Source organism: Maniola hyperantus, chromosome 10 (genome assembly GCF_902806685.2).
Source record: "Maniola hyperantus chromosome 10, iAphHyp1.2, whole genome shotgun sequence".
Lineage (NCBI taxonomy): Eukaryota > Metazoa > Arthropoda > Insecta > Lepidoptera > Nymphalidae > Maniola > Maniola hyperantus.
The window spans coordinates 820,909-834,684 of record NC_048545.1 but is presented as its reverse complement, the minus strand read 5'-3'; the positions used below and the strand labels follow the sequence as shown (position 1 = coordinate 834,684).

General features: G+C 40.4%; 1 protein-coding gene across 1 annotated transcript; it reads left to right on the top strand.

Moving 5' to 3' along the window:
* The first annotated feature begins 2,578 nt into the window (after positions 1-2,578).
* On the top strand, positions 2,579-12,551 carry LOC117985983 (synaptic vesicle glycoprotein 2C-like). Its single transcript, XM_034972784.2, is given in 14 exon segments — positions 2,579-2,700; positions 3,944-4,073; positions 4,546-4,707; positions 4,920-5,082; positions 6,586-6,707; positions 7,632-7,876; positions 8,232-8,380; positions 9,142-9,283; positions 9,963-10,010; positions 10,013-10,254; positions 10,590-10,677; positions 10,680-10,719; positions 11,046-11,071; positions 11,073-12,551. Coding segments are annotated over 13 exon segments (1,557 nt in total). The 5' UTR covers positions 2,579-2,700; positions 3,944-3,970; the 3' UTR covers positions 11,100-12,551.
* Positions 12,552-13,776: the final 1,225 nt, after the last annotated feature.

Genomic DNA, 13,776 nt, shown 5'->3' with positions numbered 1-13,776 from the left:
ACACCACCGCATTGCTGTATTCAAATCTACCAGCAAATCATTGCTGTATAAGTGACATGCTGAAAATCAGACTGTCCCTGTATTTAACACATCAGATCGAATTAAAATCCCGATTTAAATGTAACCCGCGTGGAATGGTGACGATAATCCACGCTAACCAGCCAGGCTGGTCCTTTGCGCAAGAAATAAGAGCCCTTCTGTTACCGTTTTGACGATCTCCCTGCCGCAGTGGTAAGCGCTGTGGTCTTATTAGTAGGGACCTCCCAAGGGTTCGATTCCTCGCAGGGATTTGGAATTTTATAATTTCTAAATTTCTGGTCTGGTCTGGTGGGAGGCTTCGACCGGTTACCAGAAAAGCCGCGCCGCCAAGCGATTTAGCGTTCCGGTACGATGCCGTGTAGAAACCAAAGGGGTTTATTAAAATCTGCCATACCCCTTCTAGGTTAGCCCGCTTCTATCTTAGACTGCATCGTCACTTACCACCAGGTGAGATTGCAGTCAAGGGCTAACCTGTATCCGAATAAAAATAAAAATGAATGAGGCAATTGACCGCTACGACATCTTTCGTAAGAGATTTTTAGTAGGAACCTTCTTATTCTGTGGTTGTGAAATATGACGATTAAGGTAGGTACGTTATCGTACTATAGCATAGGTCACACTTATTTATAAATATTTTTGGCTCTTAAGGAAATTTTTGTTCATAATAAATTAAGATGATGTAAAATTTCGCGCCATAAAGCGAAGTGTTGACCTAGTAATAAAACTTGCAGAAGCTTGAGTACCACTTGCACTGTTGCACTTGCACTCGATTGACTTGCTGCGAGAGTTTACACTGCGCAAGTGGCTTGCAAACCTGTAAGCCACTTGCACATAGTTTCTGCAAGTATAATTGCTAGTGATCATGATTTTATGTCTTTTTTCTTGTACCTTTATTTGTATTTAAATTTATTATTAATTATTTAGTTAGTGTAAGTGGCACTGCCGTTCTAATAAGATATTAAAAAAAAAAATGATACCTACAGTACGTGCATCATATTATTTTGATAAAAATTAAATTTTATTATTTACTAGCTTATGCCCGCGACTTCATCCGCGTGGACTATACAAATTTCAAACCCCTATTTTACCCCCTTAGGGGTTGAATTTTCAAAAATCCTTTCTTAGCGGATGTCTACGCGATAATAATATTATGTAGCTATCTGCATGCCAAATTTCAGCCCGATCCGTCCAGTAGTTTGAGCTGTGTGTTGATAGAGCCAATCAGTCAGTCAGTCACCTTTTCCTTTTATATATTTAGATATGAATAAATAGATAATATCACTTCATCATCATCATCATCAGCCTGTGGACGTCCACTGTTGGACATAGGCCTTCCCTAAAGAGCGCCACCACACCCGGTCCTCAGCCTTCCTCATCCAGCCACTTCCCGCCAGCCTCTTTATATCATCGGTCCATCGTGCTGGAGGGCGTGCCACACTACGCTTGCTTAAACGCGGTCTCCACTCAAGGACTTTCCGGCTCCAACGGCCATCGCCTCTACGACAGGCATGACCTGCCCACTGCCACTTCAGCTTGCTAATAGTTTGGGCTATGTCAGTGACCTTGGTTCTCTTGCGCATCTCCTCATTTCTGATCTTGTCCCTCAAGGAAACTCCTAACATAGCCCTCTCCATAGCTCGCTGAGGGACTGGACAAGGCCGTTTGTATAATATCACTGAGGTAATACAATATTTTATTGTCTTAGTTTAGCAGACCCGACGTTTAGACTGGCAACACTAGTGACTTGACCAAAAAAAGTTACTGATTTATTAAACTTAAAACTGACATACTCGTTATGAAGCAAAAATTATGATCAGAATATTAAAATATCCTTGGTCACTAAAGAATAAATGTTAAATTTTTTATTTTTGAAATGATGACTGTTGAAAAAGTAAAACTGATTATTATTATTAATCTCGAAGACTTTAATTTTTGTTAGTTTTATTTTTTTAATAAAAACGTAATATTTACCTTGCCTACTTTAATCAAACTCAATCTTTTATTTTTAGTCCCATCTGTGGGACACCTTATACCTACGACGATTGGTGAACAAAAGATATCCTTCGGTTGGATTTATTCTTAGGACCCAAGGAAGGATTTAAAGAAAATTGAACCATCAAGATAAAATACACATTTTAGACTGAATATTTCTGACTGAACCGAAGGCTGATTAATTTGCTATTGCCAAACTTTTGGCTGAAACCGGAGGTCTAATAAGTAAAATAACCCTAGTAAATACTGTTCAATATTGCCTAAAAAATAATAAAACAGTAGTTTTCGTTGTTTCTCTCGCGCAGTCGTATAAGTTCGTTCATTTTCGGCATTTGCAGGAAACCTTTGGCATCGGCCAAAGCTTCGGCTCATTTTGCCTGCAGCCGAAAGTTTGGCCGAAGATGGCTGAAGCTGATCGGCCAGACACTGGTAATAATTAAGTAAACACTCAAAACCGCGAGCGGCGCCTAGTTCTCACTAGATCTCCAGGTAATGACGTCTTCCGATTTCAGTATATAAAGATAAAACATCTAGATAACTTCTAATTGCCGTAGAAAAACAATTACAGCTAGACTGAACACATAAGACTGAGTGAAAGAAATTAATAGTTTATTTTATGTTTATAATTACCTACCTATTGTTTAAAATTTAGGGTTTACCTGAGTTAAGGTAGGTTTGAAATGTTAATTTCTAATTTTATCTTCATGATCAACCCATCGGCGATACGGATCTCCTCTCAGAATGAGAAAGGCTTAGGCAATAGTCCGCTACGCTGACCAAGTGCGGATTGGCAGACTTCACGCACCTTTGACAACAATATGGAGAACTCTCAGGCATGCAGATTCCCTCACGATGTTTTCCTTCACCGTTATTAAGCGAGTGATATTTAATATAACTCCGAAATGTTAGAGGTGCGTGCCCGGGATCGTACCCCCGACCCCCGGAATAGGAAGCTTACGTCTAAATCATTAGGCTATTACTACTGTAATAATAATAATAATATAATAATATAGCCTTTATTTACTGAAAACATTACATGCAATTACATTTTATTATAATATTCAGTATATACAATATTTTAATAGAATCAAAAAGACAAAACTCATACATAATACTTATTTACATTTATATTTATATATCATCACTATTATTTATGTCATCACTATTTTTTAATTATTTTTTAATTCTTACTGTATATATTTTCATTTTTTAATATGTACACAATTCTATTCTGTATATCACTACTAATTTTCCACTGTAATACTTGGTGTTAATTAAAAGAAAATACGGTTGAAGTCCCTTTTTTAATTGGTTAAAAATGGCAGAAAACTGCAAAAACAAAACAAAATTATCACGAGATATAGAAGGAAAGTCGGATCTAAATAACTATAATAAATTTACATTTCAATATTGATTTAGACTACTCCTACTTTTTTATTTAACCAAATAACTATAATAATAATTAAAAATTCTATAAAATAAACTTAAATTTAAATTAAAACTAAAATAAATAAAACTAATTCTAAAACCTCATCGAGACCACTGCAGCAAGGCATTGTACCCAAGATGCTGGCAGCAATACCCCTTTAGATGGGAAATCTACTCATTCTACTATATTTTTGATAATATTAGTGAAAACTAGCCACCCACCCCGAAAGAATTCATTTTTTTCCCGTCCCTGGGACGCGCTTTAAATTTTTTGAAGGCCTAAGAGTCCTCCATAATGTTTTTAACTGGTGTGTAAAGTCTGCCAATCCTGGCCAGTTTGTTGGGCTATGGCCTAAAACCCCTTTTCTTCTAACAGGAAATTTGTGTCTAGTGATAATGAAAAAAACATCTAATAAACGTCTCTAGCTAGTACCTACCTACGTAATTAATTAGATAAAATAAACAAGTGTGATATTTTTTTTAGACGCTTTTATACTCGTTAATTTCGAGAATGCATCTGAAATTGGGGAAAAGTGATAAGAAAATCGAGGCGGAAAAGCAATGTCAGCCACTGAAATATGCAGCGGACATCGAAGATGCGCTTGACGCTACAGGTCAGTGTAATGTTTTGCTTTGACTGTGTTTATGCGCTAGACTCAAAAACTGGCCAAGGGCGAGGCAGACTCGCGCACCGAGGGTTCCCTACTGCAGTCGTATTTTTTTGACATTTTGCACGATAAATTAGAAACTATAATGCGTAAAAATAAATAAAAATCTGTTTTGGAATGCACGAGTGAAGCCCTTTCATATGATACCCCACTTGATATAGTTATCTTACTTTGAAAATTGGAAACACTAATTATTAGTTCATGACCACATTTTTTTTGTGTGATGTAACCACAAATTCACGGTTTTCAGATTTTTTCCCATATGTCTGCTATAAGTCCTACCTACCTGCAAAATTTCATGATTCTAGCTCAACGGGAAGTACCCTGTAGGTTTGACAGACAAACAACAAAGTGATCCTATAAGGGTTCCGTTTTTTCTTTTGAGGAACGGTAGCCTAAAAATGAGTATTTTTTCAAGGTTTCGGCAAATACAACTTCGGTCTGCTGCTAGTATGCAGTTGGACCTTACAAGCCATGGGGATGGACCTGTTTGGCACCAGCTTCGTGGTCGCCGCGGCGGTGTGCGACCTGGCGCTGAGCATGCAGCAGCGGGCGTTGTTGACTGCTACACCGCTCATTGGTGAGTTTCACCGGGCCATCATCGTGATCAACCCATGACCGACTCACTACAGAGCACAGGCATAGTTCACGACTACTGATACTTGTCAAATGTTAGTACATTTGACGCTAGACAGCCCTATTTTTTTTATATTTGTGAAATTGTTTGCGGTGGCGTGTGGTAAGACACACTTTCGCGTTTATAAGTATTGATTGGTTTGATTTTGTCCACAGGGGTTGTTCTTGGTGCCCAATTGTGGGGTTACGTGTCAGACACGAAGGGTCGGCGTTTGACCCTGATGCTGTCCATGTCAGTGGGGTTCGTGTTCGCTGCACTCAGCAGTTTCGCGCCCAACTGGGAAATCATGGCTCTCCTCAAGCTGGCGTCCTCTACTTTGTGAGTAGAATATTTATCCTATATTTATAGCATTTTGCAAGTAAGTACCAACTCATTCCAATTGATCAGATCCAAAGGCGGGCTATTCGACTTGTGGACGATCCCAAACTAACGGGCTCGTTGGAAAGCCTGGAGCACCGCAGAGACGTTAGCTCTCTATGCGTGTTCTATCGCCTTTATAATGGGGAGTGCTCTGAAGAGCTTATTGACCTCATTCCACCCTCCTTTTTCTACAACCGCACCGCGCGCCACAGTAAACAATTTCACCCTCACCACCTGGGTGTCTGGTGCACTTCGACCGTCGGCTGCGCCAGATCCTTCTTTCCACGCACATGCAAACTGTGGAACCAACTCCCATCGGCGGTGTTCCCACTAGATTACAACATAGGGTTATTCAAGGGGCGGACCAACAAATTCCTAAAAGGCCGGCAACGCATCGGCAGTTCCTGCGAGGCGGCGGTAATCACTTAACATCAGGTGACACGCCTGCTCGTTTGTTCGCTATCTCTATTAAAAAAAGTAGATGTGTACCGGCCACTCTCTGAACAGCGACCAGGTTTATTCAGTGTCCAGAACTACGACAGTGCGGAATCTTCTATTAGAGCTGCAAGCCTATGAGATCAGCTGTTCTTGACCCGTTATGGGCGCTTAGAAGAATGCTTCCCTAGAGGTGTTCTTTAAGCTGATCTTAAAATCAATTAAGCCATTATGCTCGCCATTCGAGGTTCCCTTATAGTAAAAGTAAAAGCGAAACTGGATGATCCATTTTATCGACCAATTTATTACCCACTTTAGGTGCTACTTACTTCTCAACAATAAATTATCTATTTTTACATCCGGCTATAATTAGAGCCATTATTTACTTTGAGCGTATTTCCCAGCAGAGAGCCTAAACAAATGACTGACTCCACATGTACGTCATAGCATCTCACATGTTGCTGTTATCTTTCCTTATCTACAGAGCTATTTACTTCTCTTGACACTGAAAGTAGATGACCTAATAATAACATAGTTATTTGTGTCACTCGGGGCCAAAGTGATATTTTGTTTCATCGAGGGCGTTATTTTAAATTCAGAGCGAAGCGAAGGATTCTTTACTATATGTCCCGCAAATTGATAATGCACGTGGCCACCATTTTAGTGACGTCGGCACTGGACTGAAGTTTCGAGCTGATGGTATATTTTTATTTCGACTGACATCAAAATGACGTCATTTCAATGTTAATGAGACATGGTTCCAGCGCAATAGCAATTTGCGGGACTTATGCCTAGGCCTAGTAGAATCCTGAACGTAGCGAGGAATTCAATAAACGCTGTCTGAGAACAAAATATTTTGGCCCCGAGTGACACACACTATTTTTTATCGCTACCTATGAGAAAAAAACAAAACAAATACTAAGTAAAGCATGAACGCGGACCAATCAAAAGAGAGAAAACTTAAACCCCCTATGCTAGTTTTCGTTTTTCGAATAGGTATGATGAAAAAAAACCATTCATTTCCAGCACGTCAGCCAGCAACTCAGGCGCATACACACTTCTTGGAGAGAGCTGCTCGCAGCGCGCGCGAGGACGCTCTATGCTGCTTTGCACGTGCGCTCTCATGTGCTCGCAGGCTACCGTCGCTGGTGAGTTCGCAGTCGAATCCATCTAGCACTAAGTAAAAGATAATTTGACGACCTCCCTGGCGCAGTGGTGTGTGGCAAGCACTGTGATCTTATTAGTGGGAGGTCCCGAGTTCGTTTCCTGGCAGGGGTTTGGAATTTTATAATTTCTAAATTTCTGGTCTGGTCTGGTTCGAGGCTTCGGCCGTGGCTACCACACTACCGGCAAAGCCGTGCCCCAAGCGATATAGCGTTCCGGTACTATGCCGTGTAGAAACCAATGGGGCATGGGTTTAATAAAAACTACCATACCCCTTCCGGTTAGCCAGTTTCCATCTTAGACTGCATCATCACTTACCGCCAGGAAAGAGGTCAAGGTCAAAGGTATAACTTGTATCTGAATTAAAAAAAAAACAACTTGCAAGTTAATGGTAACAGTGCCATCTACGAGATATACGTGGTTTAGTAAAGTAATTTTTTCGTGAACACATTTTTTTTTGTGATGTAACCACAATTTCACGGTTTCCGGATTTTTCCCTTTACTTGTGCTGTAAGACTACTTGCCAAATTTCATGATTCTAGGTCAATGGGAAGTACCTTATAGGTTTTCTTGATAGACACACCAAACAGACAGACGGACCGATGGACAGACAAACAGGCAGACAGACAACCAAGTGATTCTAGAAGGGTTCCTTTTTCATTTTGAGGTACCTACGGATTCGTAAAAATTAGAGCCTCAATAGCTCAACGCTTAAAGGAGCGGACTGAAATCCGAAAGGTTGTAGGTCTACTCTAGTGCAAGTCTTTTAACTGACTTCAAAAAAGAGGAGGTTTTCAATTCATCGGAATCTTTTTAATCTCCTCTGGATTGTAGCAAAGTAGCCACTGCACGAACTTCTTTGATGTCAGATGTTACCATTTCTACTAATCATGCATTTCGTATTTCAGTGATCGCATATCCCATCCTTCCTCTCAGCTTCGCCTACCCAATCGACTTCCTGGGAATCAGCTACCGTCCATGGCGTCTCCTCGCCCTCGTCATGGCCATCCCTTGCTTGGCGACGGCTTGCTTGCTGCATTTCTTCCACGAGAGCCCCAAGTTCCTCCTCTCCAGAGGACAGCACGAAAAAGCTCTGGAGGTGCTGAAGAAGATATACGCGTGCAATACTGGAAAGAGCCCTGAAAATTTTCCAGTGAGTATGTTATAATATACTTACACAAGCCGTGATAACCTAGGGGTTAAGACGTCCGCCTCCTACGTGAGATCAGGGGTTCGATCCTGGGCACGAACCTCTAACTTTTCAAAATTATGTGCGTTTTAAGAAATTAAATATCACTTGCTTTAACTGTGAAGGAAAACATCGTTAGGAAATCTCCATACCTACCTGAAAGAGAATTTCATGATTCTAGGTCTACGGGAAGCACCCTACAGGTTTTCTTGACAGACACGACGGACAGACGGACGGACAGACAGACAACGAAGTGATAATAAGGGTTCCTTTTTCCCTTTTGAGGTGCGGAACACTAAAAAATCTTGATTCTTTTTAGGTGAAGAAGCTCATCGACGATTCAGAGGAAGCTACCTGTGAGGAGTCAATGTTGAAGGCGATGTGGCAGCAGACCACGGCGCTGTTCCGGCCGCCATTGCTGAAGGTCACCCTCAAGCTGTTCTACCTCGTCACTATCGTTTACATGACGTGAGTACATATCTACGGAGGGGCTCATGATATAACCAGTTAATATAGACAAGCTTCTGGGTCCAAAAAGTTAGAGTCTGACTTTGCTTAGACTTAAGACAGAGTTAGAACGAGACAGATGTATATCTCCCACTAAATCTGTCTCGTTTTAACTCAATCCTGTCTGAGCAAAATCAAAGTGCGCTCTATAGATCTCAGCCTCATGTTTTAAGCAATCAAATATCGCTTGCTTTAACAGTGACGGAAAGCTCAATGCTCCAGAGTATAATGTTCTCAAAGGTGTGTGAAGTCTGCCAACCCCACTTGATCAGCGTCAGTGAGGCTATGGCTATGGCCTAAACTCTTGTCACTCCGAGAGGAGACCCGTGCCCGGTAGTGAGTCGGCGATGTATGCAATATGGGTTGATGATGGTAATGATGCTTCCCGCGTCAGCCACCGGTAACACTTTGTTAAATTTTTCACGAATTGATTCGCGTGATCCGTAGGGCGATTTCGTAAAACCTGCATCAATCATTATTACAATCTCAATTGTTGTGATTGGCTGAATTTGTGCTATTCTTGTTGCAACAATGCATTGTAGCCAATAGTGAGCCAGCGTCAACCAATCAGAGGTGATTGCGATCGTGACATTGTAGCTGTCATTCTACCGCAATCGCGCAGCGGAATTAATTAATTGATTGAATGAATCTCTTCTGCAAAATAAAAAGTTCTGCATAATATCAACAGCTCTGTTAAAGTATGACTCAACTCTTGTCTGCAGTGGCAGCGGCTTCATCCTGTGGCTGCCGTACATCATGAACAACTTGTTCTCCGTCCTGGAGTCCGGCGGCGGGAGCGGCATGAACCTGTGCACTGTCCTCCGCCACTCCATCGACAGCGCTGTTGTTGTTGGAAATGGCACTGTGAGTTTTTTTTAATAGAGATAGCGAGCGAACGAGCAGGCGGGTCACCTGATGTTAAATGATTACCGCCGTCCCCATGAACATTTGCAGCACCAGGAGGACATTATTTAGTTCAAAAGTACCTTATAAAAGTAACTTGAATAAAAAATATATTCTATTTGAGTGTTTTTGGGTTCCATACCTCAAAGGAAAAAAAACGCTCATAGGATCGTTTCGTTTTCTGTCTGTTTGCCTGTCTGTCTATCTGACTGTCTGTTACGTCTATCTGTTGACCTTAAATCATGAATGGCACGTAGGTAGGTCTTATAGTATAATTAAAGGAAAAATCCGAAAAGCGTGAATTTGTGGTTATATCACTACTATAAGTGTGTTTGTTAATGGTTTATTGGTTTGTCCTTCATCACAGTGGCCTTGATTTTTTGATGGTATAGTTTAAGACCTGGAGAGTAACATAGGCTTCATTTTTATCCCGGAAAATCAAAGAGTTCCAACGGGATTTTTTAAAAACCTAAATTCACGCTTACGAAGTCACGCACATCAGCTACCTAGCCACAAAAAAATTAAAGTAACCTCAATTAAGTAATTGGTTTGCTAAATAGACCACATGTAGATGGCGCTGTCCGTCATTAATTTCAAATCACAACGAATCCACTCTAATAATACGTCTGTTCGCTTTCAGGTTATCCAAGAAGTATGCAACGACACAATACAAGAAACAACTCTCTTATATCCGCCATGTCGTACGGCGCTTTAGCCAGTTCCGCCAACCTGGTGCTCTCCCTCACGTGTGGCTCGAGGAAGAGACTGGCGATGCTGTTCATCATCGTGCTGTCCGCGCTCGCCGCAGTACTACTCAACGTGGTGGCTGTTCCTATAGCTGGAGGGATATTCTTCTTCATCTTCCTCCTCTGTGCGCTCTCTATGGGGATTTTGAGTGTTTACTTTGTGGAGCTGTATCCTACTTCTTTGAGGTAATTTTTAGGGTTCCGTTTCTCAAAAAGAAAAAAGAACTCTTACAGAATCACTTCGTTGTCTGTCTGTCTGTCGTGTCTGTCATTAAAATCTATGTGGTACTTCCCGTTGACCTAGAATCATGAAGTTTGGCAGGTAGCCTACCCATTGGAACTTCAGCGTCGCAATTCCTTGAGCTGTGTCGGTTACTGTGGTTCTCCTACAGATTTCCGCATTCCTGATTTGACTTCGTAAAGAAACTCCAAGTTAGCTCTCTCCATGACCCTCTGAGTGACTGAAGCTTTCTTATGAGGATCAGAGTTGTATATTTAATATTATGTGTATCGTATTACAGGGGCATGGCGTCGTGTCTGTCCGTAATGCTGGGCAGATCCAGCGCGTTCCTGGGCGTCAATGCCATTGGGGCTCTCATTTCGGCCAACCTGTGAGGGCCACGTTCTACGCCTGGTCGGTGCTGTTAATGAGTAAGTCACATTATGGTCAACCCATGTATGAGCAACAAGGGAGCAAATAGCAACATGAGCTCTCAGAATGAGTAGAGTTGAGGTCATAATCCGCTACGCTCGCGCTGGCCAGTGCAGATGTGCAGATTTCACCCACCTTTGAGAACATTATGGAGAATTCGCAGGTATGCAGGTTTCGTCCGATGTTTCTCTTCATGTCAAAGCAAGTGATTATCAAATTCTGGTGGGAGGATATAGCATACCTCCATAGTAGGTACCTACCTAGGCCGTAGGTAACCTTATCTTAAAGCCGGTGCTTATCTAAAATCCAACATTTCTTGTTTCAGGTGCAGCCGTTTTGGCGTGGTACCTTTCCGAAAGACAAAAAGCTGAATCAGTGAGATAGGGGTCCTACAAACTGGAATTGCATTTATAAGAATCTGACAATGAGTACAAACACACCTATTGAAGAAAAGTGAAGACTTTGAATTGATTTTGAAGTTCTTCGAATGCTGCGTTAGGTCTGGATTGGCTAAATCCGAATACGCTACTTAAATTTAAGGTCATCTAAAGTTTTTTTTAATAGAGATAGCGAGCAAACGGGCCTGATGTATGCCATACCGCCGCCAATGAACATTTGCAGCACCAGAGGAACAGCCGATGCGTTGCCGGCTTTTTAGGAATTTGTTGGTCCACCCCCTTGAATAACCCCATGTTGTAATCTAGTGGGAACACCGCCGATGGGAGTGGTTCCACAGAAGCATGTGCGTGGAAAGAAGGATATGGCACAACGGACGGTCGAAAGTGCACCAGACACCCAGGTGGTGAGGGTGACATTCCTTACGGTGGCGCGCTGTGTCTATTTCGTGTTTTTGGAATTTGTTCCGTACAGCAAACAGCGAAGGGTACATTAGACGGACTATCGGTACCTACTATCTTCTTTATCACTGATCTTAAAGACTGCTGCCATAAAATTATTTAGAATAGCATTTATTATACTTACTATATAATACTTAAGTTAGGATAGGTATATCTATTTAATCAATCTCATGATAAAATATATCGACATTTAATTTCATCATCATCATCATCCATCATCATAATAATAATTGAGTGTAGGTATCCTGTCCTTTTATTAAATGGGGTACCTACTTTACGCTTTTTTGAAAAGCGTCTTAATTTGATCCTAAATTTTACATTTCAAATTTCGCGGCCGGAAACGCTGCTGCCATCTTTTTTGGTTCATGAGCTGTCCATGACGTCACACGGATTGGTAAGCAACGGTGTTTTCATTTCAATTCATGTGGACGTCACAGTCGAATTAACATGGCGGCTACGGTATCGTGTGTTTTCGATATTTGTAGAACAGATGAATAAATGAAATTAAAATTCACTATACAATTTTATAACACCGAAATTAATTTTTTCGATTGCTTATTGCTAATACTATCTGTTTATACATTTTTAGATTTTTCTCGCTTGGTCTAAAATACCGTAAACTATTTTATTAGGTTATTAAATATTTGTAGGTTTGTTGTTAGGTTAATTATTTCTTATGATTGTTTTCACTGTAGGTACAAATCTGAATTTGGATTTCAAAAGCTCACGTAGTTTTTAAGCAAATCCATTGAATGAGTAGAGTGAGTGAAATTACGACCGTATTTTTGTGTTCAATTATTATTGTGTTTATAAATAAATGCAATGCTGCCAGCATCTTGGGTTAGAATGCCTCGCTGCGGTGATTCTCGATGAGGTTTCAGATTTAATTTAACTTGTTTTAGTTTTATTTATTTTATATAGTTTTAAGCTTGTTTATAGAATTCATTGATAATAATTATAATATTAAAATAAATAAAACTTTTAACTCTAATCATGATATTTGATTTAAACCGCCTTTTTGATAATAAATATCCTAACTGCTAAATAAAATAAGTAAGATCAAAAGCTGCATAATTATTATATGAGCGACAGAATAAATATTTCCTATTCTATTAGTTCGGACGCATTATATCTAGGTACCAATTATTGGGTCTAATTTATTAGATGACACAGGTATAAACGCGTAGCGTAGTATTATTGCCATATTTTATCTATAGATTACAAGTACGAATAGCTATGATAGTAAAAAATAAAGATAAAACACGGCCAAGTGCGAGTCAGACTCGCGCACTGCGGGTTCCGTAATACAATCGTTTTTTATCGACCATTTTGCACCATAAATCAAAAACTATTATGCCTAAAAATAACTAAAAATCGGTTTTTAGAATGTACAAGTAAAGCCCTTTCTATGATACCCCACTTGGTATAGTAATCTTACTTTGAAAGTTGAAAATAGCAATATTTGTTCCTGAAAACATTTTAATTTTTTCTTGTGATATAAGCACAATATTCACGGTTTTCAGAGTTTTCCCCTCATGCCTGCTATAAGACCTACCTTTCTGCAAATTTCATGATTCTAGGTCAACGGGAAAGTACCCTGTAGGTTTCTTGACAGACCGACAGACAGACAGACAAACAGACAGACAGACAGACAGACAACAAAGTGTTCCATAAGGGTTCCGTTTTTCCTTTGATGTACGGAACCCTAAAAACGGTCAGTAGCCAGTCAGACTCGCCAATACGTGGGATCCGTCCCATCGTACAAGATTTTTTTTGGTCATGGAACCACAAAATTCACAATTTTTGGATTTTGCCTTATTTGTGCTAAAAGACCATTGCTATCTTCTTTTCGTGATTCTTTATTCAACGGAAAGTAGCTTACTTATAGGCTTTGTGTGCCCTCGAGGGTCTGACATACAGATAGACAGATAACAAAGTGATCCTAAAGGGTTTCTTTTTTCTGGAGATACGGAACCCACGACATACGATTTCCACCTCCAAACGCGGATGGGCTCTACCTGTAACTATCAGGAAATAGAGTTGCTAAATTACCTACTTATCTTCAATCGAGGAATTCAATCGGCCTAAATAAGATATCGTGGGCTATTTGCACAGTGATCTGCAACCTAAATTAACGTGAAGTGCTGAAAAATCGCTACTTATTATGAATGTGAAAGTGTTTGTTTGTTGGTCTATTCT